The sequence below is a fragment of the Melospiza melodia genome, chromosome 11 (assembly GCF_035770615.1).
Source record: "Melospiza melodia melodia isolate bMelMel2 chromosome 11, bMelMel2.pri, whole genome shotgun sequence".
Lineage (NCBI taxonomy): Eukaryota > Metazoa > Chordata > Aves > Passeriformes > Passerellidae > Melospiza > Melospiza melodia.
This window is the reverse complement of record NC_086204.1, coordinates 15310147-15335983: the sequence shown is the minus strand read 5'-3', so window position 1 is coordinate 15335983 and position 25837 is coordinate 15310147. Positions and strand designations below refer to the sequence as shown.

The following is a 25837-nucleotide window of genomic DNA, read 5'->3' as shown; positions in this document are numbered from 1 at the left end:
TTCACACATCTCACCTCGTTAACTGGCGGGAAATATTTGTGGTCTCTCTTTTCCCAAACTTTTCAGAAGAGACACCTCACTGCAGAGCTATTAGACCACTGGAAAAAAATGGCAGAAAGCTGTGGGCAGGAGCAGACAAGGTGGATAACGACGGTCATTATGAGCACAGCTCTGCAGGTAGGACAGCCCTTGTCAAAGCCAGCACCTGACTCACTAGGAAAGGCTGAAAGAATTTCCTAGATTATGTATATGGGAATATTTTAATCAATTGCAATGAGTACATTTTTTTTCAGGATAAACCAGATATTAGTCTGAAACTGCTTCTATTAGAATACTGGTTATTTTTGTGTGTAACTGTATTTTCTCCTAGCTACTTCCATATCTGTTTAGTGTTCTTGCCACCTGCTATTCTGAGTTACACTGCTTTAGGATATTCTCCTGACTCATCGTTTTTGCACTGCACTGATGCCTCTTTCAGTTTGCTCTATAAATAATTCCATCAGAAATGTTACTGAATTTTTTCTGAATTTCTCCCTAAATATTTTAATTTTTCCTATGCAGTATCAAATAGGGGTAGACAATTACCCTGTAAGTACATAATTCAGTTTAAAATACTGAGTCTTACAGATATTAATATATATTTTTTATCTGTTAACATCAGAAGCCTTGACTCTGTTCCCAAGTAAAGTGAAAGGGTATGTCAAGGAGCTGGTAATTAGCTTCTGCAGCTGAGGCCAATTTCATGCCAGCTGGAGAGAATTTAGAGGCAAGAGAGCTTTGATTCACAAGCAGGGATGTCTTATGCAAGCTTGGCTGACAAGGTTATCACCCCATCTCTGCTGTGTAAATGGGTGAACCGTGTTGGAGTAATTCCTGAATCACCTCACTTTAAAGCCTATACTTACTTGCTTGCTCATTTTGGAGTTTACAGCCTGTAAACTGTGCATGTTTGTGCCATAATATGGTGGGAGGTAATGGATGGCAGTGATTTCATCAGCCCTACCAGCATAACTCCCTCCTGTCCTCAGCTCAACTCAAAACTACTGCTCTTAGTAAGGCCTCCTCATAAGCAAAGCAACGGAGGGAACTGAATACAAATCCAAGATGGCTTTTTGTTACAGCCATAATACACAGAGTATCACCATACCATTTCAGAAAGCTTTAAAACAGAGCAACACCTCACCACATCAGAAGGCTTCAGGTCTCTGCCCATGCAGAGTAACATCACATTATTTCAGAAGGCTGCAAGCTCTGCCCTTCTTGTTCTTTGTCCCAACCTTTTATCCCCTCCTGTTGATGCCCTGCACCTGTGTGCCCTCTGTTCCCTTTGGTGGTTGCTCAGTGCCCCTGGGCACTCCCTGGCTCGTTGCTGTCAGTGCTGCTCACCTGCTGCTCTCAGCTGTACACATTAGGGATGAGGCTCAGCCACAGCCCCAATTACCACAAACTGTGCACCTACAGCTTTTCTGTATCAGTTTTGGTTATGAACTGTCATTTTCATATAGACATTATTTATATTTATACATTAAATAATTCAACAGTGGCTTTGAATATGAGATTTTTTTTGTAAAATGTAGCTAAACCTTACAAGCAGTTGCCACGAGTGTACCCTTTCCAGACAATTGAAAGTGTGACATTTCTGGTTAATGTCTCCTTCAAGGTTCACTTGCAATCCAGATTTTCTGTTGTACTCTTCCACTAAATCATGGCACTTCCCTACATAAGCAGGCTGGCTGTGTGTTGAATGGGTAGGTTAAAGAACATGTTATTAGCTAAAAACTCTCAGTGATTTAACCTTTAATATATGTGTGTTCGTGCAGCTTCTGTGGAACATACTGCAGAAATGCTTTTTGCAGGCTGAAAAATACATCCAAACACATTCCATTCTGTAGATGATTATGCTGCATAGTGCAATGTTCTACTTTTCCTGTGTGGATTGCTTTCTGTCAAAAAGCTTTAAAGAAAATCATGTCCCATACAAAATTGCTGAACGATTTTCCAGCTGAGATGCTGACATCTGTGAAAATAATGCAGCCTAATTAACCAGTCACAGAAACACACTACTGTATGATCCTCCCTTCTGCAAATCCTCTATTAGCACATCTTACCAAAACAGACTGTAAAAAAAACCTTCTTTATGCATAATGCAAGAGTTTCCTAAGACAACATACACATACATAATTATTACTCAGTGTTGGTAACTTCCAATCAAATACTTCAAAACTGATCATGTTTAACATTTTAGTACTTTTTTAATTTTTAGTGGAATAAGAAATACTTTTTGAACAACAGTGCCAAAGGTCTATCTATAGTGGTCTAGCTGATGCTTTAAGAATATTTCTAATTTGTTGACTGAAAACTTTTCAAAATAACCTTTTAAATTTATTTAGGATAATGAAATTTCTACAGTTCTGCAGAGGCAACAACACCGAGTTCGATATTCAGAATCAGTGGAAACTGGATCTGTGATTTTTCCTCTTTCTGGTACACTACTTTAAAGTTCATGCTTTTAAATCATAAAATCCAAAGAAGTACAGAGTCAGGGCAGTTATTTAGTTGTGGGCTACACTAAACTGAATAAAATCTACCTTGTTGGGATGTTGTGCAGTAGTGGAAGGAGTTGGGCTATGATTGTACGTAAATCAGAGGATGAAACAGATAATGTTGGGGATTAACCACTTTCATTGTAATTTTTTTTTGACCTGTTATACAACAGCTACATGATATTTGGTGATCATCAGCTGAACTGTTCAGTAAATTTGTGTTATAACTGAGCAAGCATGCTAAATGCCACAAGCACATAAGCTGCCATCAAGATCTTTCATATACATGGCTGTAAATGTAATTGGCTTTCAAACTCCAAGTTGAATTTGCACAGCTAGTAGTGGCAGAGGAGGCAAGAAAAGGATTATTTGAGTGGATTTGATTAAGAAATCACTGAAATTGTAAACATGAAACAGCTGGTTTTCCTTTTTAGAACAGATGATCTTGTAAACATGTAGATGAGATAGTTCCATTTGCCTGAACTCTAAGGACTAGCACACATTGACTTTTGTATGCTCAGTGTTAACCCTCCTAAACTGCAGCCTTAACTTTCCCTTTCACAACGACTTCAGTTGACCGAGATGTAAGTTCATTTTTCATGGTAGACAGTTTAGCTAACTTTTAAGATTTTACAGCTGTTTCTTTCATTTAGAAACAGGACTTCCTGAGCTTTTCAGTCAGCCTTTGCATTTGCCCCTAATTCATTCCATTATAGCAGTTGCTTGTTCCTGAAGCAATGCTCTCAAAGGCATTTAGATGTGTCTGCTTTCAGTAGATGGAATTGCTGGTGGTTTTTTGCTGTTACAGTAGAAAAATAACCTGAGATATTTGTAGTTTTATCTTAAAACTACTAGCAATCACTGGCCAAATCTCCCTGTGAGAGATGTGGAAATTCATTCATGTTCTGTTCCATTGTGTTTCAGACTAATGGTTGCTTTAAGAATTGTGCTTTCCAGTTTGTGGTGAGAACTTACTCCCTTTACTGCCACGACCTGTACACTTACAGCAGTTTCCCCAATAGGCATTGCATTTATTCTGTCAGACACTCAAGACTTGCTCAGGACAGGGGAAGAAGAGTTTTCCAAAAGAATTCAGAAGTTCATAAACATCCATCGGAACAGCTTTTTGCTTTTGTCAGCTGCTCTTCATGGACCAGAAGAATGGAGTGTCATGTTCAGGATTCAGAGAAGGTATGATTTCAACATCAAACTGAACTTTATATTGCTAAGAAGAAATTAAATAGCAGTCTTGGATTTGGAAACATTATTTTAGGAATAAATAGGACAAGAGGCAATGGACAGAAACTGATGCACAGGAAGTTCCACCTGAACACAAGGAAAAACTTCTTCACTGTGAGGGTGACTGAGCACTGCAACAGATTGCCTACAGCAGTTGTAGGGTCTCTGTCACTGGAGATATTCCAGACCCATCTGGATGTAATCCTGTGCAGTGTGCTCTGGGATGACCCTGCTTGAGCAGGGAGGTTGGAGTTGACACACTATGGTCCTTCCCAGCTTTACCCTTTGTGAATTATTTCAGGAATACACAAATTTTATTTTACTAATTCACTGTAAAAATTATTTAAAGCATTTGTTTATTAATAGCAAATAAAAAGAATACCAAGTGAATCAATCTGCCATATCACAGGTAACAAAAGAGGATGTTCCTCAAAACAAAGCAAATAAGATTCCTTTCAATCATTTTAGGGCTATGGAGCATAACTATTTAATTTTTTTTTTTTCTAATTGGAAAATTAGACAATTTTCTTAGCTCTATAACCATATTTTCATGGTCATTTTCAAAACAGAGCAGGCAAGTTTATGTCATGAAAAAAGGCTGTAGTGTAAAGTGCAGATTTTTTACCAGCTTTTAAAATGTTTACTTGGAACAGCACCTGTTACACTGTGCTAGAACAATTAAATAAACAAGGTTATTTTACACCAAATGTATAAAACTATATTAAAACTGGTTTGTTTAAAACTTTTATCTCTGATTTCTAATGAAGTCTGAAAACTTGCATATTTTAGTACATGCTAGCTGACAACAGTGATCAGATTGTGCTCCATGCTTGTAGTCAGAACTATTTTCTTGTAAGTACAGCAGCCCTAACTGCAGTTGGTTGTCACTCTTGGCCTCAGAGAAGTGACTATTCTAATGAAGTCTTTGATCTTTACCTCCTTAAGTAGCTAGCACCAGTTCCATTAAATCCTGGGCATTCTGCCAAATGCTGATGAATAAAGAGTGTATGAGATGAAATGTAAGAAATCTATTACCTGTTTGTGAAAATGTTGTAAATTTTCATGAGAGGTTTTAAAAGTTCAGTCACCATTCAGCAAGACCACATTATTCAGGTGATGGCAATGCTAATTCTCAATCTACTTTGTGGTTATGAACAATGGGTTTTGTGCACATGCTGATGACTAAAATGTGATATTTTGGAACTGCATTCCATTTGGCAAGTTGGTAATTTTATTAAAATTAAAGTTGTTTTTTCATTGCAAGCAATATCAAATTGATGTTGACAATGGACAATTACATATATCTCTATATATATATATATATTTATATATATATATAAATGCATGTGCTTTTTTTATTACCTGGCAGCTTTAAGTTCTGCTGCTGTTTGTGATCACTAACTGAGCTTCTCCTGGTGGGGTTGAAACTTGTGCCATGTTCTTTGAAACTACAAATCACCTGTTGGATTTGTTAAAAAACAGTCCCTTAGTATTCTCGGGTTATCTTCTACTACTGCTCCTTTCTCCTTATCTCTGCTTTTGCTGCAATTGGGGAAGGATTATTTTTTATTATTATTAACAAGAAAACTACAGGATTCTTGTTAACAACATGAACACTTTATGCAGAGTTGTGTGTAGCAAGGGGGAAGTGGGAGAAAAGTAGTGTTTACCATCACAGCTTAAATGAGCATTCCACAAAAAACCTTAGTACATCTGCATGGTAAGTTAAAATACCTTGGAGGAAAGGCAAGACATGTTCAAATGACCAGTATTCTGTTCATACAACACTAATTTAGACCTGCTGTTATTGGAAGCAAAACTATTTCTAGAAATAGATTTTCGTGGATCTAGGTAAGTACATGTAATTGTTTTTTTGCTGCACTTTGTTCATTCATGCTTTGTTAAGCCCATTCTAGTATGAGCAAAATTGCACCAATTTATTTCCCTAATCTCAAAATGTAAATCCAGCCCTTGTTTGTACATCACATTTTAGCAAAACTCACCAGGGACCCGAGTGCCTGTGCTTAGAGAAGGACAGTGCCTGTAACATTTATTTTTGCTAATTAGAAGCAAGGGCAGACAAGTTCAGCTGAGATACCTTAGCAGCAGGAGGTCCTAATGTGAATGACTCCAAGTCATCAGCCAGATTGCAGGAAGAACAGGTGGCGGGCACAAGGGGAGGTCACAGGGGACTGTGCAACTGAGCAGCTGGGCACTTCATCTGCATTATTTAAATTCTTTTTGGTCATTTAAAATTCCTCATTCTTTGCTGTGAAGTGCCTCTCCTGTTTTAGCTCTACAACAGAAAACAGCAGCAAAGGTAATTCATTGTTACGACACACTTAAGGTGCAATTCTTAGGGAGAGGCTCTGTGCTTGCCTAAGCTTTGATGTCTCTCCTCCATAATCTCACTGAATAACAACTCATGCTACTATTTTAAATCCTCAGATCCCCTTCTCAAGAATGAATGTATATTAATAACACTATTTATAGAAAGAAATAATTTTAGGTTAAAGTATTGAGTGAACAAGTCTTTACGTGAAAGTAGTGGAATTATCCCATTATCTTAATCGTGTCTGGAATACAGGGTGTTTTATTTATAGTACACTACAAAGACTTAGTTCAAATTCTGAAGTATTTTTAGCAGTGTTTTTAGATACTTTGCTGTGCTCTTCCACAGCCATAAAAACAACTCAAATATTTTTTACTGCCACTGAGGAGAGCCTTCAGCAATATCACAGAAGAGACTTTAGATCTCTGAATGTACACATGCTTAAGAAGTGCTGATTGATTGTTGAAGAGACCTAGATAAAGAAATGAGCCCTTCCAAATCCCACCTAAATAAGTGGTACAGAAATGGGACAGATGGCTTTACAAACAGCATGAATGCTGCACTTGCCTTTCAGAATAAAAGCAGCCTTCCCTGTAAGTAACACTGCACACTAAAAAGCTGTTACTTCATGTGGGAATGCTGTTTGAATTTTATGGCATAACAAATTAAATACATATTCTAAAAGTAACCTTATTTATTTTGATGTGCAGATTCCTCGGCAGCAATTTACGTGTAATACCAGTTCATAATCCTGCTGAAACTGTTAAATTAATGCTAACTATGGCTAAGGTAAGTCCAGTTGCATACACTTAAAAATATTAGTGTATTACTCAGGAAAAGCCAAGAGCAATAAAATAATTGGTTTTCCTTAATGGAACTTTTTAGGTTATACTGACCACAATCCATTAATACACTAAGATAGAACTGGTGCTCTGATGCATTAGCTGAGTCTTTCAACTACTGTTAAAGGTAACTTAATAGCATCTAAGAAAAGAAATCAGATATCTAAGAGCTTCTTTGGCTCCTATTTACTACTGTTAAGTTATCTTCACTTACTGTTAACTCCTGTTGAAATACTCTCACCTCTGTGTACAGCATTCCTGAACACCTGCTTGAGAACACAAAAATCAAATTTCACTGCTAAATAATTTTGCATTTCTACTATTGGAAAAATAAAATCTTGACTATTCTATTACCTAAAGTCACTTTGTTCTACTCATTTTTCTTTTCTCTAAGGTAACTTCCAAGCCACAAGCAGATGATACTCGTTGCAAAATAGAAATGACAAAAGCCCAAATAATAGAAAAAAGTCCAGTTTGGAAGATGCTTCAGGAGTACCAATCGCACTGTAATTAACTTAATATTTGGGTTTTTATTCATAAATAGAATGTCTACATTTTAAACAAAATATAGAATGTTCTTTAAAATATAGTTACATTTCAAAAGACTACATACAACATATGCATTTGGCATGAAAATTCATATTAAATAGCTATACAATGAAAAATAGCATACTTGATACCAAATGTGCTTTCTAGAGAGGGAAAAAAAGTGGTTTAGCTGCACTATAGGAAAGTCATCCTTATTTTTAACTTGGTTCTGACCTTAGAGGCTCATCTGTTTATTAATAATTCCCCAAAAAATTACTGTATTTTAAAGAAAGCTGTACAATTAAAGATAAGGATGATTAAAACAATTCCAAAATACAGATATCCCTAAAAACAACAGCTGTATGTATGCAACCTTACACTGCTTTTAAACATAAGTGTTATCTGTTATGTTACTAAGTTCTTACATCTTATTTGGCCCAAGGTTGTTTTTCTTTAAACCTGGTTTCCTTTGCCACAGGGTTTGTACTATCTATACATAGTATATTCTATAGTGTTAGTTATCTGTACCTTATAGTCCTGTCTGCAAATAGAGAAGCTTGTTTGTCAACATTAAAATGTGCTAATAAAAATACCTTTTGCTTAATCAGGGCTTTTGAATTAATGGTTCTTCAATCACTTGATAAAAATCTTTGTAATTCACGACTCCAGTCAGCAACTATTACCCAACAAATTCTAAAAATTAAAAAAATAAATGCCTAACCATACCTCCTTGCCACAGAGAGGAACACACCTGGTTTGTTTTTTTAGTTTCTAAACTTAAGAAAAAGCATCAAATTTTGAAGAGGAGTAAACAGACCATATCTCCAAATCACATGCAATAAGAGCAAAAGAAAAAAAAACCAGCAATGAGACTTCTGAAGAGCAGCATTTGCAGTTCTTCTGGAGGCCCCTCTAAACTGCTCCTCTTTACAGGGCCATAGCCTCCCCTGCAACTGGGGTCTCAGTCCAGTGATCCTGTCAGGAGGATGTTAATTCAAACACTTCAGCTGCCTTAGCTATTCTCATCCATTACAGCTTTTGTTTTCACTTCAATGAGTTCTTCTACCCGAGCTAGAACACTTTCTATTAAGTCAAATGTGAAGAGAGCTGAGTGTAAAACCTGAAATGACAAGAAAGATGAGTGTTATTTTTATTAGGGTTTTTTTTATACATTTTACATTTACTTTTGTCTCCACATTGAAAAAAAAAAAGTCAGTACTTCTCAGTGACTGAAGGGAAGTGCACACTCACTTGAAGCTGCATTCCAGTAGTCATGGCAGGCATCTTTTCCCCACCAACAGTTACAGAGCAAACTGTGTTAGAACTGTGTGCCTCTGTAGAAGAAAACATGAAGAAACCAACATGACCCTTAGAATTAAAAGAATATTTAAAATATCAACATTTCATGACAGCAATTGTTAAGAACAGAAATCCAGGGATTGACAAAACACATGACAGAGGGTGCTGAACCTTAAAAGGAAGGCAACTGGAGTTGGGTGACATCTTTATACTTTGTATAACACACATTCCTACATTACTAAACAGGCAAGATCTGCAACTGGAACTAATTTTATAGAGCTCACATGCTCTTCAAAATGAAGAATAAAATGTTATCTGGCCCAGTTTTGATACATTTTTAGTATTTCCACATCCAGGGAGATAGTAGGAGTTCTTTAGCTTGACTAAATGAATCCAGACATTAAATACTTATTTTATTAAGAAAAGGCTGCAGGCCTCTCTGTTTCAGACAGATTACTTGCAGCAGGCTAAACTACAAGGACAGGTCTGAAAAATAAGGGAAAAACTTCTTACATTCAGACCACATATTTGAAATTCAATGTAATGCTTACAAAGATTGAACACAAGGGCAGAAAGCTAAACCATTTACTGTTACAATTTAGATGTTCTCTCCCAAACTCAAATTTCTTTATGTTTTGTCAAAGGCTAGAGAACTGTAAGAGGGACTTAAGAAAAAAGCTTCCTGATTAATTTTGAAGGATTCCCTTTAGAGAGATATCCACAGGTTGTCTTGAGGAAAAAAGTCCCTTTCTTTGCCTTATAAGTACATAGTTTGCAATGGAAGAGGATAGGACTAGAGGCAAAAAGCTATATTGACATTTTTAGTAGCAGACACAAATTCCTTGGGCTATCTTAATTATACTGGAGACCACAAGGAACAGAGGATGTGACATACAGAGAGATTGCCTAAAGCAGCTACAGCTCTTGTGCCCCATGCAACATGCCTGCTTAACCCAGAGCAGAATCTGATTCTGTGTGTCAGATAAAAAAAATAATGTATTTTAAAAAATGAATGTAATGCTTCAGGCTTTAGAGAGCACTGTGACTTATTTTTTCTTTTGTTAACCCTCCCACACCTGGTTTGAAACCTAAGGGTTATGCATTCAGAGAAACTTAGTTTCTCCTTTGTAACATTAAAATCAAAAGTATAAATGCAGAACAAGTTCTGAAGGTCTTCATGTGACAGTTCTATCAAGTTTCCATAAGATTTACAAATGTGATGACAGGTAAGTTCAGATTTTTCTGACCAATTATGAAAATTTTTAATTCAGCAACTACTGAATTATTATTTGAAATTTGGAATAGTGGCAACAGTTAAATAAAACTTGATCTATGCAGCATTCACCAGTTCCTCATTTCCAAAGGATTACCAAAGTTTCTAGATATGAACAACACTAAGAATAAAAAACCAACAAAAACTGACCTTTTCTGTTTTCTTTCTTATTTTTAATTTCTGCTTCATAATGTGCTTTTGACATATTGAGTCCTACACGCAGTGGTTTTAAGAAATTCTGCTCTATCTTGCCAAGTGTGGTCCATACACCAGTCTAGTCAAACAGAACAGAGAAGGTTACAAACCAGTTTCAGTGAAGCATTGCAATACTAAGCTTTGAGCACAAGGTTTTTGACTAGTCTTTATAACATATACTTCTGTGCAGGGAGGAAAAGAGAAAAAAATCATTCAGAGTCATGCATTGAATCATGAGCAGCATTGTGCTGGGTATTTCAGCTCCTCTTCCTCTCCCCTACATTATTTGTTGATTGGCTGATGAAGCAGTCAAAAAAAAAAAAAAAAAAAAAAGGGTTATTGGAAGGTAGGGAGGACTTAGTGTGTAGGCTGGTAACTACAGCAAAGGAAATGCACATTTTCAGCTTGTTCCTGTAAGCAAAGCTGAAAGAATCTGGATGTGTTGGAGGGGAGGTTCTAGGCCCTTCCTCAGGCTAGAATCTCTATAGCAAGTAACTGGCATATGTAGGCTCCTCTCAGATAATTCAGCAGTAAAACAGAACAAATATTTAAATTAACATTCCTGAATTAAATGAAAGTTGTGATAAATATCATGCTTCCCAATTGTCTATATTGCATTTTAAAAGCCCTGTAGGAATGTTACTGGATATGCTGCTCTCCCATCCTTCAGCACAGCAGCCACAGCAACAACAAAATTGTCCCAGTTTGACATGGGCAGAAAGGAGTTACAATAATGGCATTCAGGAAGCAGGAGGTGCAAGGGAAAGATGCTCAAAACCAAGGCTGTTCAGGGTTACAGAGAGGAAAATAAGCTTGGGTTTGCTACAAACTGCTGTAGAAGGAAACAAATCCAAAGACACAAAGGCTGCTTTGTATATAGGAGCCATTTATACAACTCCTTTCTTCAGGCAGTATCCTCAGAAGGCAGAATAAGGACAATAAAAATAAGAATTTTCTATTTTAAATACAGTGAATCCACCAACAACAGTGGAAAATTCAGCGATTTTTAATACTAGATGACACAGTTAGCAGTTCAAACAAGAACAGTAATTACTTCCACCAGAATGTGGCTTAAAAAAGGAGCTTTCTAGAAAAAGACTTATTTTTAAACTTTATTAATGAAAATGCTTGCTACACAGCAATCAAAATATCTGAACTGACGTGGAAGGAGGCATTTTCTTTCTGCCTCACTTGCACTGCATGAAGAGAGACAGGGAAGAAGTCAAGAAGAACTGACAGAGGCTAAATTTAAGGGAAAATCTTCAGAAGATGTGATGCTATTTTTTCCTCAAACTGTATGGACATTCTTTTTGCCAGGTACTAGACAGCACTGTTAGAGCAGCTGAGTGCTACTATGTGTAGTTTTTATTAATAATAAAAGAGGAATTCTTACTTTTCTTACAAAGCCATGTATTTACATCTAACTGAGGAGACCACTATGAGTACTTAAATAGTAATCACCCCTTAAATATGACAAACAGATGCAGTTTACCAATATTAACTAGTAAATAAATAGTAAAATAACTAAATAAATAGTAAATTAGAAATGCACCCACTGAAAGCTATTTTTGCTTTTCATTTTCATTACAGTTTCAGCAATCAGTACTAGTTATTTCACTGTTATTCTAATTAGATTAGAAACATTATTGGGTACTTACAAAATTTATTCCTAGATAAATTTTCAAATTAGTCTAAAAGTAGATCAGAATTTTTTTCTGTATTTTAGAAAACAATAAATGATATTATTGTGTTATTATTGCTATAAAGATATCCAGTTGGTGGTTTGAGGGATACCAGCAAATAAATAAGCAAAAATAACTATTTTTTCATGTGGGAATAAGTGTTGGGTATGTGATTTTGTGGTGACATACTCTATTGTTATGGAGACAGATCAGTTCAACAGGCAGAGTAAAAGGATTAATTTCTTTATAGGAACAGTATCTATGCAAACAATTTCATCAAAACAAAGCACCATATCATGTATTTCCTGACGTCTTAATAAAAGCATCACTTCTGGGGAACCAACCATTGCAAACAAAAATGCAAAACCCACATTTTTTTTAATTAGGGATAAGAGTGTTCATGTGAATCCATCTCTCAGCTAATCAATCACTTTCAAATCAAATAGTACATACCTGATTGTCACTTTCACAATCCTTAATCACTAAGTACCTCAGCAGATTCAGTGATGCCATAACCCTGTGAATTACAAACACACAGATACCTCTTACCAGGACTGTAATTTGAATTGTCCATCAGCCAGACATGCTGGTATGGAGAACCCATCTGTACAAAAAGCAACCCCCCATCTTTGAGCAGTACAGCTCCACCTAGAGCATCGTGTGTAGTGATGTCCATACTACAGCTCACACTTTGCAAGTAAAACTGAAACTGCCATCAGATTGCAGAGGGCTGGTGATTGTGAGGGAAAGAGTCCTCTCAAGAGACAGAGCCTTATCACAGGATTTATAATATGTATCACTAGTGATCCAAAGTTGATTTAAAACTAGTGTGACAATTTTCTTTATTACTGTACTGAATTTTTACTTTTGAATGTACTTTTTTTTTTTTTTTTTTTGCTTTTGTTTTACCATACTTTTGAGATTATGAATTGTTTTTTTCCAGATAACAAGTACAGTTAACCATCATACTTCTAGGCTCTTTAAGCAGGTATGTGTCCATCTGGACATTATCTCCCCACTGATTTACAAGCACAAGCAGCATCATAGTACTTATCATACAGGAAGACCTACCCTACATACACAAGATTTTTCAGACACATTTCAGTTGTTTGAGGGTTTTTTTTATGCAATTATTTACTGTTCAGATGGATCTGTAATCTTATTCATGAGATTCTAGATTCCCAATCTGTGTAGCAATCTGTGAAACTGCCTCAAAGATGCCTTGCACCATAGGTTGCATCTAATTATTATTCCCCTGTATGATATCAGCCACCACAGCCCATTGCTTTTATTCCTTCAGCTGCTTCTGCAGAGAGCTGACAAACCACACATTCCTGAGGAAATAATGCTTTACCCATTAGTTATGTCATTTCACATCTGAAGTCTTGCATCCCTAGGGAATGGAGGAGAACATCCTTTTTTATTGTTAAAAATTAATGTAATGGCATTGTGACATTCTTCTACACAGAGCTGGTTAAAATAAGTGAGCATTTCCATTTCTAGTTGCAAAACCTTAAAATACATTGATGCTGCCACCTCATTAATTACATGGCAGCATACATCACTGTAGTAAGGTAGTTTAAAGTCTTTTTTCATAATGAAGAAAGAAAAGCTTGTAACTGTGATTCCAACTCACCTGTCTGAGTTTTGCAGAAGATCAGTCTCAGCACCTTCTGGAAGTGAAAGTACTAAATCTAAAAGGGAGATCAGGTGATGTCCTGTAAACCAAATGTTGTCATACTCCTGAAAAAAAAATACAAAAAGTTCAGCTGAGTACAAAATTGAGCTCTTAAATACTGTAACAATAACTTGCATAAAACAGAAATGTTTAAAAAAATCAAACCCTGTAAGAAATGTTTTCTAATATTGACATGTGAGTGAAGTATACAAAACAGCCTCTTCATAATTTTAAATTTTTTTGTCAGCCAGGAAAGAAATGGAAGAAACGTAGTAAGAGAATTCTGAAACTGTATAGTAGAAAGTTAATAATATAGTTTTAATTAATTTTCCCAACTTTCTGGTATAATTATTATAGAATATGAGATTAAAATGGCTTTGATCTAGCCCAGCTCTTCCTGATGGATTTATCATTTGCAAAGCACTCATAATAAAACGCTGACTGTCATCATAAAAGCAAAGAAAAAATTAATAATTCTATCTGAACTGTAGTATTTGAATTATATTTTAAAAATGAGGAACTGCAGGGATAAAACAATGTACTGAGCAGTTTCACTTTAAGAGAGAAATGTATTTTCGAGCACAGAAAAGGCAGTAACTTCTTAGAAAAATACAATAAGATACCACAATTAAAAATACAACTGTAAAATTATAACCTAAATATGCATGAACAGAAAAAGCAAAAGTAATGGTTTTTAAAAAATTTTCTAATCTTATGTGTCTTTTTAAAGTGCATTTTTTTAATGTACCACTAGAAGTTTAAGCTGTAGACATTTTCTCAATATCACACTGACAGAATTTTGAGAAGACAACTTGGATTTTATTGGTAACAGCCTCACCGTTAATGCTAAGTGAATCTGATCCTTTATATTTTTAATAATGTATCCTTCCACACCAGCATGGTTGCTTGTCTTCAGTAAACACCTTCAAACAAACAAAACAAAGATATTGTCTCTTTAAAGCTGCCCCTAGAGTTAGTCAATGTTATCTAAGTTTTGAGCTAAGTGGGAGTTTTACCAAGGAAGAACAGTATGACTATGTAACCTTTAAACACTGGCTTACATAAGACAGCTAATTTTATAAGAGACAATTGAAATTCATGATTTATCAAAATATTAACATAGTAAAATTAATGTGGCTTATCAGATGGAAATTCTGTCAGAGATCAATGTATTGATACAATTAAGATGCACTAGGGCTGAGATTACACAAACTGCCTTTGGTGCTTGGATGCTTACCTGAATAATGTGTATTTTCCTTCTGTATCAAACTTGTCTATGAACAACTGCAAAACATTTAAACTCTTCTTTCTCTAAAGAAAACAGAGACATTTCAGATTAATTCTAAAAAAAATTAACTCAGCATTCAGAATCCAACTGATTCTGTAGGCAACTTAACATACCATATGCTCCATGGGACAAAGGGTCATAATTTTCACCAAATCCTGCAGTCAGAGAAAGGAAATACAATTTATAATTACGTACAGATTATAGTCAGTGTGATGTAACATAATAATCTACTCAAGACTTTAAAAAAACAAACCAAACAAAAAACCCACAGAACATTGGCAATGTCCAGGGAATAGAAGATTCTCATCAGAGAAATTCATGCTTTCTTCAGCAGTCAGAATCCCAGGGCTGATCTGCAAGAACACTATTCCTGAGCTGCTGGTTGCAGGGCAGGTAAGAACGTAGCCAAGGCTGGCAAGGAGGAGACAAAAATGAGCAAGCACCACCTTTCACCTAAATCTGTGCCCACCTGCACCTTCAGTGACCTGCACATCCACTGGGTGTGTTGGAATTGTCACTGAACTTCATGCTGCAGCAGGTAGCAAAGACAATTCTGTACAGCAAGACACTGAAGGTTTCAATTTAAGAGCACAGGTGTGTAAAGGTCCAGTAGGATGCCTCTTCTCAAACACCCAGAGGACAGCTAGGCATGATTTCTAATCAAACTTTGAAGACTCCTGTATGCTGCTTTTTATTACCTGAGGTACATTAATAAAGCCTCTGAGTTCTAAATAGTGATGGAGAAGGCTGTTATCTTCCATTCTCAATAAACAGCTCTCAAACAGATCCTGCAGGTGTGGAAAAGAAAAGAAAGATGTCAACAGTATGCACATATACAGAACACTATCAGCTTAACATTTCATTGCTAAAACAGCCTTCACTCAGAAATACTCATTCAGATAAGCAGCTGCAATTATAAGTGATAGCTGTAACTTAAACATTTATGCAGGACTGTAAAGTTAAATAAATACAGGTATTTGTATGACTGAAAAATACTTAAGCCTCAAAATATTTCTGAAACTATTATCTGAACTATCATTTATACCTCTCCTAGAAGGATAAACAGAAGTTTTACCGTTCCTCAAACTGAAAAAATAAAACATTGTAACATCAAAAATTTAAAAATTTTAAAAAACAACTTACAAGTCCTTTAGATAATACAGATTCTTCTGTTCTAGAAAAAAAAATCAGATTAAATTGTGAAAAAGACAGCTGTTATTTCAGAAGAAATAGAAGAACAGAGGTTAACAAGAACTTGTCCCTCAACAATTTTAATTCCATTTTTTAAATATAGGATCTTTGTTACTCTTCCCAAATATTTTTGGAATAAACTTGCTGATGAGAAATTGAACATTAGACTAATCTCTTCACAGTCAAAAATTACTTTTTTCCCCTCAGTATTTATACCTGCTCAAAAGCAGTGTCATTTCCCACGGGTATTGAGACACTGATTACCAAAGAAAATTAAATTATAAACAGTCAGAATAGGAAACTTGCCTTCCATAGCAGTGCTAGAAGCCATTTGGTATCACTGCTGCTTATGGAGGGTGAAATAATCACAATATATAGTAAAGTTCGGTTTCCTTTAGAAAGCCTGACCTTTAATCATTTTGCACATCATGTCAGAATACATCCAAATAATATTTTCACAATAGTTGCCTTTAGTAATATTGTTATAGAAGGGCAAGTAAGTATACACTCTAATTATTCTGCATGTGTTTAAACAACAAATTTTACATTTTCAGAATAAAGTTTCTAAAAATGGTATCACAATACAAAATATAAATACATAAATGTTTAGACAACTTCTGCTTCTTAGTAAGAGAAGATATCTTGTAGTGAAACTTGCCATTTTAATACTCAAGTTTATAAACCTCCTCTGAACTTACCAATATTTCAAATTTTTTTAATGAGTTACTGTAAAAGATCACACTCACTATCTAGACCTGCAAACTCTACCTTTTCAGCAGCACTTCAATATGTGTCATATTGCACAGCAGAAGGTATGAAGGGCTAGAAGAGAAGAATCCAGCTACATTAAACTGCATAAGCCATATACATTTGCACATAATGAATATATTTTAAAAAATAAAAATCTCTTTCTAAAATTATTGATTTTTAAATATACAAAAATTGTAAGTCAAATCACTGTTAAGAACTCTTATGGGGAAACTGTCTATAGATATGTAAATGAACAATTAATGCACATTAATTTTCAGCACGTGACTAATCATAGTAGTTTCTATTAAAGAACAGTTCATCTAAAATTAAACTACACTAGACTAATCTGCAGGAGTATGTTCTTATGAAACATAAGTTACATAAAATATAAATGCTCAAATTTTGACATAAAATTAACACTACTGAAACACAGTTTTCATTCATAACTATTCACAAATAAAGTTCTCTTCCATTCAGAAAGAATCTTCAAAGTACAGACTTACAATGAGCAAGAAAGAATAGTTCTTACCTAAAAACCACTGGAAAGCATTCAACACCAAAATGCTGAACAAACATCAGGTATGACAGACATGCCAAAGAATCAGCAGAATTCTTTCGCTCTATGTCTGCAAACTCCTGATTCTCCCAGTGTGGACTTTTGCCTTTATGATGTACAAACACTAATGGTATCAATTCTCCCATATTACACAAAATGTCCTAAAAAATGAAAACAGATTTCCTATAGTTGCCTTTAAAATAACTGTATGTCAATTAAGTTTTAAAGCTCTAACTGTATTTACATACATTCTCTTGTACAGCATGCATATAAATTAATATAAATGCTTGTAATATATAAATTGTATGTTTGTAGTATATTAATTAATACAAACATGTGGTATTTATGATATATGTACAAACACACACAAAAAATCCTGGAGGAAAAATAACTAGTGTTAGAAAAATGTTACTAAGATAGCAAAGTCAAGCACACAGAAGTTAGCAAAAGAGAGAATGAAGACCAACTGTAAATTCCTAGTTCAGCTCCCTTATCCCCAATGCTAACATTGAGTAACAATAAATTCATGAAAACATTATATTATAAAATCTCTGTGGTTTTCAGATCACAGAAAACTCAGTATTTGGGTTTTTTCTCACTAATCAATATGGAACACAACATTTAGCTGCTACAGGCAAGCCCTGATTTAAAGTTAGATTTGCTTTGTATGGCCTTTCTTTCTCATGATACACAACACAAGGAACCCCTAACATTTGCAAATCAGAAATACTACAGGGGTTACTCCCTCACACCCTCCCTGTGGCTGAGAACATAATGTAACTCCTCTTGAACATATTACAGAGAAACGGGGAGATCAAGGTCAGCTCACTATTCTGGAGTTGTCCAAACCCAACATCCAGGATGGCACATTTTGGAAAAATAGGATTATGCACGATGTCATACAGTCTAAGCATGACTTACTGACCTTAGCTTCAGCTCTCACTACCTAAAGCCATAAACAGAAGTTTACTGAGAAAGAGAAGAGAAGGTAATTCATAAGTAACATTAAAAACATGGTTTCAGACTGTGCCCAACAGGAAAGGCAGGATATACCTTACACAGCCCATTAAGCCACCCCACTAACCAATACAGAAATGGAAATGAGCACTAGAACAATTACAGGCAGTGGTGGACTGGACCACTGGCTCTGCACACACTGTAATCCATTCCCACTGCACTCACGGTAATTTCAGTGGCAAACTGCCGAAAAGGATGTTCCTCAATGCCCTCCAGGTGCTCAAGCTGAGCTGCCAATAATGGGTATTTCAGGCTTTGCATACAGCTGGAAAAGAAAGGGGTGGAATAAGTCACCAGTACAGTCATAAATACAGACTATGATAGTGTCATTGATAACCAAGAATAATGCCTATACTCATATCAGCTGCTGCTATTCAAAGTACTCCAAGGAGAATAAAAGAATAAAAACCCAACATCTCCTGTAGAAGCTTTATTTAGATTTCACCTCCAGACTATGATTGTTCTCACTGTTGGAAATTTGAGGAACAGAGGAATACCAACTCAGCTTCACAATGCAGCAACTAATTTCCATTTTACCATTTCCCTCTACTAAATAGAAAGCATGAATATATAAGATCTGTTTAGGGTTCTTTATCAAAATACCACATTAGTTAGATATATGTTGGCAGCATTGTAAAACACTAAAAGATTATTTATTTGCTACCTATGTAATAAATGCCTACTATTCATTTTGTTAAGTTACAGGAATATATAGGACAAACATAAAATGCTCACAATTTTATTAATTCTTCTTTCAGCTCCATGTCATTGTATTCTGATGACTTTTCCATATTTTTAACAACTTCACTCACAAAAGGTTTAGCAAAGTCCACCACTGCATTGCAACATTGACAGAGACCAAGTTTATCTTCTTGTATTTGTTGTTTGGTATAAGGTACAGGTAAGGGAGTGAGCTGATTCATAATCATGGCCAATGACAAACCCACTGAGTAGGCCTTCTTGTTCTGAAGCTTCAAAAGCACTAGGGAAAAAAATAAAAAAAGGGGAAAAGAAGAGATAACATTTTGAGACATTAAGTTATTACTTACTTAGTAGAGGAAAACATGAAGAAAAACAACGTGACTAGGAAAGAAAACATTTTGTTTTCAGGGAAGGAGAGGGACTGACACCTGAAATCACATGAGCAAATCCAGGAAGACTAAACATCATCACTTAATTTAACATACTGTAGTTACCATGGCCATGTATTTGCAAATAACAAATATTAAATCTGGCACACATTTCAATGTTCTTCCTTTCTCCACAGCAGCAGGATGAGAACTAAAACAATGTTTTCTAGAACTGGGCTAAGTGAAATGATACATATTTGACCCAGAAAATGCATTTAGTACTTGACTCCTTTTGTGCTTAGCAAAACTAGAGACAATAGCCCAGTTTTTCTGCTGAGAACTGACCCTGGTTTTTACTCCATGGCAAAAATAACAGACGCCCTCCCAGGCTGAGGAAGCAGCACCAGAGGCTCTCCATTTAGCTGGATCAGTGCAGACTAATTGCAGAATGGCTACCCAAAAAAATTACACATTTCTCTTGTTAAATTCTAACAATACAATAACATATCCTGGAGATTGCTACAATCAGTCTTCTACTTGATACACAACACTTCATTTCATCTCTATAATAAAACAGAATGTACTGCTTGTTACCTACTTAGAGACTGGCCAAACCCAACATTTTAATTTTCATGTGTGAGCCAGAATAACATTCCCCCCTCACCAATAAAGTATTTCAACATGCTTCAGTCAAAATTACAGTTTTAGACTATAAAAAATAGAATTGCATGTTTTAAAAGTCAGATAATGAAGAATTTCACGAATCTATGTGATTCCCTATTTCTGCACCAACAGTAGGAGTGCTTTACACCTCTAAATATAACTGCCATAGGACCACATTCTTGTAAATGATGGCAAATAGCTGAATATTGCTTTTTCAATTGATGCTATTAGTTTCATCTATTTTTTTTTTTCTAACAGGCCAATATAAGTATGAAATGTATGCCTTGTGTTATTTTGCAGAATATAATACACTGTAAAGCTTTTCAGGATGGATTTATTCTGAAACCATTCCAGCAATGGCTAAACTAAATTTATAAATAAATGAGAAAATAATTTAATTCAGAAATCACATGATAAACTGAATCCCACCTGTCTGCAAAGGCTGAAGCAATAACATGACAGTTTGACACACTTGCTCTCCAGAGGTCTGCTCAATCTGCTCAAGTAAACCCAAAAAAAGTTCCTTTGGATTGCAGAGCTGCAAGAGAGGAACAATGCATATTTTTAAATAACCGTGGTCATACTCAAAAAAATAATTAACATGGAATACAGAAGTTCCTGAATGTTGAGAGAGAAGATCTGAACATCCAAGATAAGATTTAAGAAAACAAATATGAAACAGTAAGTACATGCCTACAATTAACATCTACTGTAGAGCATACCTGTATGACACTTTCATATGAGCTGAAAACATATAAGAGATAAAACTGACACTAAACATGATTTGAATGGGTTGTAAAAACCTCAGAGTACCTTTGCAAAGTAATTCTTTGGAGCAGAGAGAGAAGTAGAATTTGAGTGTGAATTTAACTCAAGCTATAAAGTTTGCAAGTTGCTTTTGGAGTGCATAAATGAAAGAGAATTAGTCTTTTACAGGTTAAAACATTTTTCTGCTCCTACTCCATCAGAATCATCAGGTAATGATTCTCATATTGAGGAAGGGTGAAGGATTTAAGGAAAAGACTTTTCTGAGTGAATCATAAAATAGAGAACAATAAATACTATTCAGACAGAGATAAGTGGAAAATGGCAAGGTCCTGCAGCACAGTTTTGAAACAACTAAAGAGGGAACATGAAGGGAGAGACCTTGAATTAGATACTAGAAAAGACATTTAGCAATGTACTGTAAGTTTTACTCAAGCTAGCTAAATCAGGTAAGATTGTGTCCTTCAGATCAACTTAGCTCATTTTCATATGAAAACCACACCTCTGATGCTGAGCCTACCACTTCCAAACAAAGAGCCCTACCCACTGAACATGCACCATGAATTCAGAATTCTCTGCACCTTTAAACTGAGGCAAGGGAATGTTAAACTAAGAGCAGCTTACCCAAGTAGTGATGTAGATTCATTACACAAATATTGTCAGAATCAAATTGTACAAACATGTTTGTGTAATTGGCCTTTGGTGTATTAGCTTCATGGATTAATGATCTTGAACCCCTTTTTGTGCAGAACTTCCCTAACATTGTTGTATCATAATCATGTATTTCAAAACCATACCTGTGCCAACTGATCCAGTATCCTCAGGCAGTGTTCTCGCTTATCATCCTCTTGTTTATACATAAAAATACATCTAACAAGAGGAGAAATGAGATTCCAACCCATATTCTTGATGATAACCTAAGAAACAGATATTCAGAGAATAAACCAAAACTGGATTTCTTTTAAACCCAGAAAGATTGTATACATAAAGACCAAAAGCAACAACAGATCAATGTCCTGGTTAAAACTATCACTGTCATTGAATATTTGGCAACTGTTACCATAATTTGACACACATTGTGTCCTCTGCCCATACCTATAAACACAAATTTTGTATAGTTTTCTTCTAATTATTGACATGTCAATACTTCTACATGTCCATGACAATACATTTAAAATGGGACTGAGCAGAGGAGTTGTGCTAAAAGAACACTTGGACAAATTATTCATGAGGAGATTGAGACTTTCAGTTGTTACTCCAAACTCACAAAATTCAAAACCAGACTGTGAACCCCCTGTAATAGATTATGAACTCCATGTAACATTGCTAAAATATTCTACCCTTCACTTTCTTTCTGAACTTCCTATTTATCTCTGCTCAATTTGGTATATTGTCTCAGTATCCCTAGTGCCCACAGACATTAGTATTTCAAATTAGCATCAGCCTAGCTGGCTCCTGTAATTGGCCAGTATTGCTATATCCATTTGTGGTAGGCTGACCCCCAACAGCAATGAAGCACCCCTCAGCTGCTGGCTTGCTCTTGTCCCTCAGTGGGATCGGGGCCAGAGTCAAAAGAGCAAAACAGAGGAACTCCAGAGATGAGATAAGGCCAATGTAATTAGTGAAACACAAAATACAGCAGGGAATGATGGGCAATGATGCAGATCATCTCCCATGAGGAGACCAATGCCCAACCAGCCTCCAAACAACAGCTGCTTTGGAATGGGTCCCTACCCACGTGTCTTTACTGCTGAGCACAGTGTTGTATGGTTTGGAGCACCTCACTGCTTTGGGTCAGCTGTCCAGCTGTGCCTCCTCCCAAATTCTCTGCTCACTGGGGGCAGAGTGAGAAAGGGAGAAGGCCTTGATGCTGCACAAGCACTGATCAGCAGTAGTTGAAACACTGGTGTATTATCAGCACCTTTTTGGTCACAAATCCAAAACACAGCACTATGCAGGCTGCCATGAAGAAAGCCAACCCCATGCCATCCAGACCCAGTACACCACCTGAAATCCCTGTCCTGTGGAAGTGGGACACTGTCTGTTTCTCCTCATTATGCTTTTCTGCTTTCTTTTCCCTCTGCTTCACTCACAGAGGAGTTATTAATGGCTTTATTAAGATTACCATGACTTGGGTTTCTGTGAGCTACCTGAATACAGAATTATGTGCACTTAACACAGAGCAACCCATTAGCTATTCATATGTACAGCCTTGCTCCACAGAGAAAGTAGCTTTTCCTTCTTAATAAGCAGTTTTATATTAATGATGTTAATAAACACTAATATGTAGTGCAAACTTAAACTCACCTTGTTTTTCTCATTTTGAATTACTTCTAATAACTGAGCTGCATATCCATCTTCCAAACACTTCTGACCTGCTACCTGAAACAGATTAAAATCTTCTCCTTTGAAATCAGCTTCTTCCAGAATTTGCTAGAAAGAAAATATGAATGTTTAACTCCATACTTATCAAAGTCAATTAAGAAGTAAGAAAATCCATGCTTTCATTTCAAAATTAAATGTAGTATCATTGTAACTTTTATACATTTTCCACATATTAAAAAAGCTACCAAGTTACTACACAAGACAAGGCAGTATTTCAATAGCACTAAGTCTAGACTACAGCATTCTCTTTGGAAGATGTGTTTTCTACAACTACCAGCTTTTGTTCCTAGGTACAAGAACACTTCCATCTCCAAGAAGCAGAAATAACCAAGCTTCTTGGGATAAGCACCACAGAGAAGTCAATGAAACATGGAGGCTGAACTCAGCTGCCCCATGAAGAGTTCTACCAACAACTGACTTGTCTTTTGAGGTCATTTTGGCTTTAATTCTAATATATGAAAAGAAATCACACTACTGACACTTGTTACTTCTAAGGAAAGAAAACTACTTACACATCTTTGTATTATGGCTTGAAGTTCATCAACTGCCATTAGAGTTTGACTGTGTTCTTCTGGCATGAAAATTTATTATAAATTAAAGAGGGCAGTATTATATCACACGAACTTAATACAGAGGCTGAAAAATAATCACATTACCATGAAAAATATTAATGGAGGAATAAGAACAACCTAGACAAATATTAAGACTACATAATTAGAATAAGGGAAAACTCTTTTTTTACAAAGTATATGCTATATTACTCTACTCCCCATATTTGCAGGAGACAGAATTACAGACAGGAAACAACCTGCATTCTATGTAACGGGAAACAATTTTTCAAGTACTATCTGGGTCATCTTAAGAAGCATGAAGGTTTCAGTGACACATACATGGAAAATGCAGCTAACACAGAGCAAGTCTGGGCTCACTGCACACCAAGTGTGCACACCCATGACACACTACATTTTCTGTGACTACTCTGACAAGAGGGGCTTCTGCTCAGCCCTGACTGGAACACACTAACCCAATATCTGCAATGTGAAGGCACTGATCCAAACACCATGCCAGCTTATAGCAACAGTCCAGTGAAGATTACATGTGTAGTTTCATTTATTTTTTTCTAGTGTCTAGGTTGGACTAGTTCAATGACTTTTTACCTCTAGGTATTAACATTTAAAACTTTCTTGCTAAAAACAACAAAGTTATAACACTTGAGTAATATCAAGTACATACCAAGTTTTAAGTAGCCAGGACCGTGAATTACAAATGCAATCAAGCCTGGTTATCCTATATGATATACCATAGCAGCAGTCATAATCTTTATGGTTTTAAGTAATGCCATGGGCCTAAACCTGGTTATATGACCACTATGACTGCCAATTACCCCTACATTCGGTTAATTAGATAACTATTCATCAAAACACAGGTGTCTCCATGCAATGTCCTCAGCCTTTCTTCTTATGTTTGACTGAATGTGGTGGGCTGACACTGGCCAAACACCAGCGCACCTACACAAGACAATACACAGATAAAGAACCTATCTAGATGCTCATAAAAGGGGACAACTCACAAAAGTTTATAAGGCATCTGTGTGTGACTTTCTTATTCAAAGAATAAACAACTCACTTTCTATTCTTCACGGCCCATTCTGACATCTGTATGTCACTGAAACGTATCCTTTCTAGCCCGTCATTTTACCCAGATCATTACCACATACTTTCTTACCACACGTTGTATTATTTAATCTTTTCATTTTACAGAATGTTACTAATCCCACCAAAATAATTTAACATACTTTCGAACACCAGTACTGTTGCATTTTCAGCCCTCAGTAACTTCACAATGTACTTACAGCCTGGAAAGGCGCCCCAAGCACCCACCGTGCTGCAGGGATTTACTGACAGGGCTCGCAGATGGTCTCCGGCCTTAATACTTAATCCGGTTTCCAGCTGAATCTTTTAGGAGGTTTCAGCGGCAAGTGGACAGCATCTGAATCATGTGAAACGTTCTATTAATACTCACCAAATTCCCTCCTAATAAACAGATATCCCGACCCTTTCTCTGGGTGGCAAAACACCCAGGCTGGGACGAAAAGGCTGCCAGCCTCAGCCTGTAAACACACGGCCGAATGAAAAGCCACAAAGGCACCGAACCGCCTCACCTCAGCCCCTGCCACAGGAACCCCTCAGCTCCACCTCACCTCAGCCCCTGCCAGAGGAACCCCTCAGCTCCGCGCTGCCGCCTCTCCGGCACCGAGAGCGACACCACCTGACCTCACCTCACCTCAGCCCCTGCCAGAGGAACCCCTCAGCTCCGCGCCGCCGCCTCTCCCGGCTCCGCCCTGGGTGAGAGGTCGGCGGGCGGAGCAGCGCTGATGGCGATGATGGCCGCCGGGACGGGCAAGCCCCGGCGGCGGCGCGCAGGTGGGCGCCGGGATCGCGCGGCAGCCCCCGCTCCCCCCGCCTGGCGCTTTGGGCTCTTCCTGTGCCCCCAGACTGGCACTGTGGCGGACTCGCCCAAGCTGCCGTGCCGAGGGGAGCG

General features: G+C 36.6%; 3 protein-coding genes across 6 annotated transcripts in view; 2 read left to right on the top strand and 1 right to left on the bottom strand.

Moving 5' to 3' along the window:
* The first annotated feature begins 108 nt into the window (after positions 1 to 108).
* Positions 109 to 7470, top strand: C11H1orf146 (chromosome 11 C1orf146 homolog). The gene is made up of 5 exons (XM_063165725.1): positions 109 to 177; positions 2391 to 2484; positions 3566 to 3734; positions 6825 to 6903; positions 7351 to 7470. The coding sequence occupies exons 1-5, from the start codon at positions 109 to 111 to the stop codon at positions 7468 to 7470; spliced, it is 531 nt and encodes a 176-aa protein (XP_063021795.1).
* GLMN (glomulin, FKBP associated protein) lies at positions 7467 to 25653 on the bottom strand. 4 transcript variants are annotated; one of them, XM_063165722.1, is made up of 20 exons: positions 25580 to 25653; positions 25149 to 25285; positions 23809 to 23932; positions 23219 to 23344; positions 21709 to 21828; positions 20576 to 20684; positions 19149 to 19395; positions 18579 to 18678; positions 17370 to 17557; positions 16859 to 16912; positions 16043 to 16073; positions 15598 to 15687; positions 15013 to 15054; positions 14849 to 14922; positions 14450 to 14534; positions 13570 to 13676; positions 12387 to 12450; positions 10207 to 10330; positions 8736 to 8818; positions 7467 to 8604 (listed from the first exon to the last, which is right to left on the bottom strand). In XM_063165722.1, the coding sequence occupies exons 3-20, from the start codon at positions 23872 to 23874 to the stop codon at positions 8497 to 8499; spliced, it is 1818 nt and encodes a 605-aa protein (XP_063021792.1). In that variant the 5' UTR covers positions 23875 to 23932; positions 25149 to 25285; positions 25580 to 25653; the 3' UTR covers positions 7467 to 8496. The 4 variants fall into 4 exon arrangements, with proteins under 4 accessions (XP_063021792.1, XP_063021791.1, XP_063021793.1 ...); XM_063165721.1 differs by lacking the exon at positions 25580 to 25653 and adding an exon at positions 25497 to 25575; XM_063165723.1 differs by lacking the exon at positions 25580 to 25653 and adding an exon at positions 25497 to 25575 and having other exon boundaries at positions 25177 to 25285.
* RPAP2 (RNA polymerase II associated protein 2) overlaps positions 25640 to 25837 on the top strand; it is a 32802-nt gene continuing 32604 nt past the window's right edge. The window contains exon 1 of the mRNA XM_063165720.1: positions 25640 to 25719. Within this exon, the coding sequence (XP_063021790.1) occupies positions 25671 to 25719 (49 nt within the window). The 5' untranslated portion in view covers positions 25640 to 25670. The remainder of the gene's footprint in view (positions 25720 to 25837) is intronic.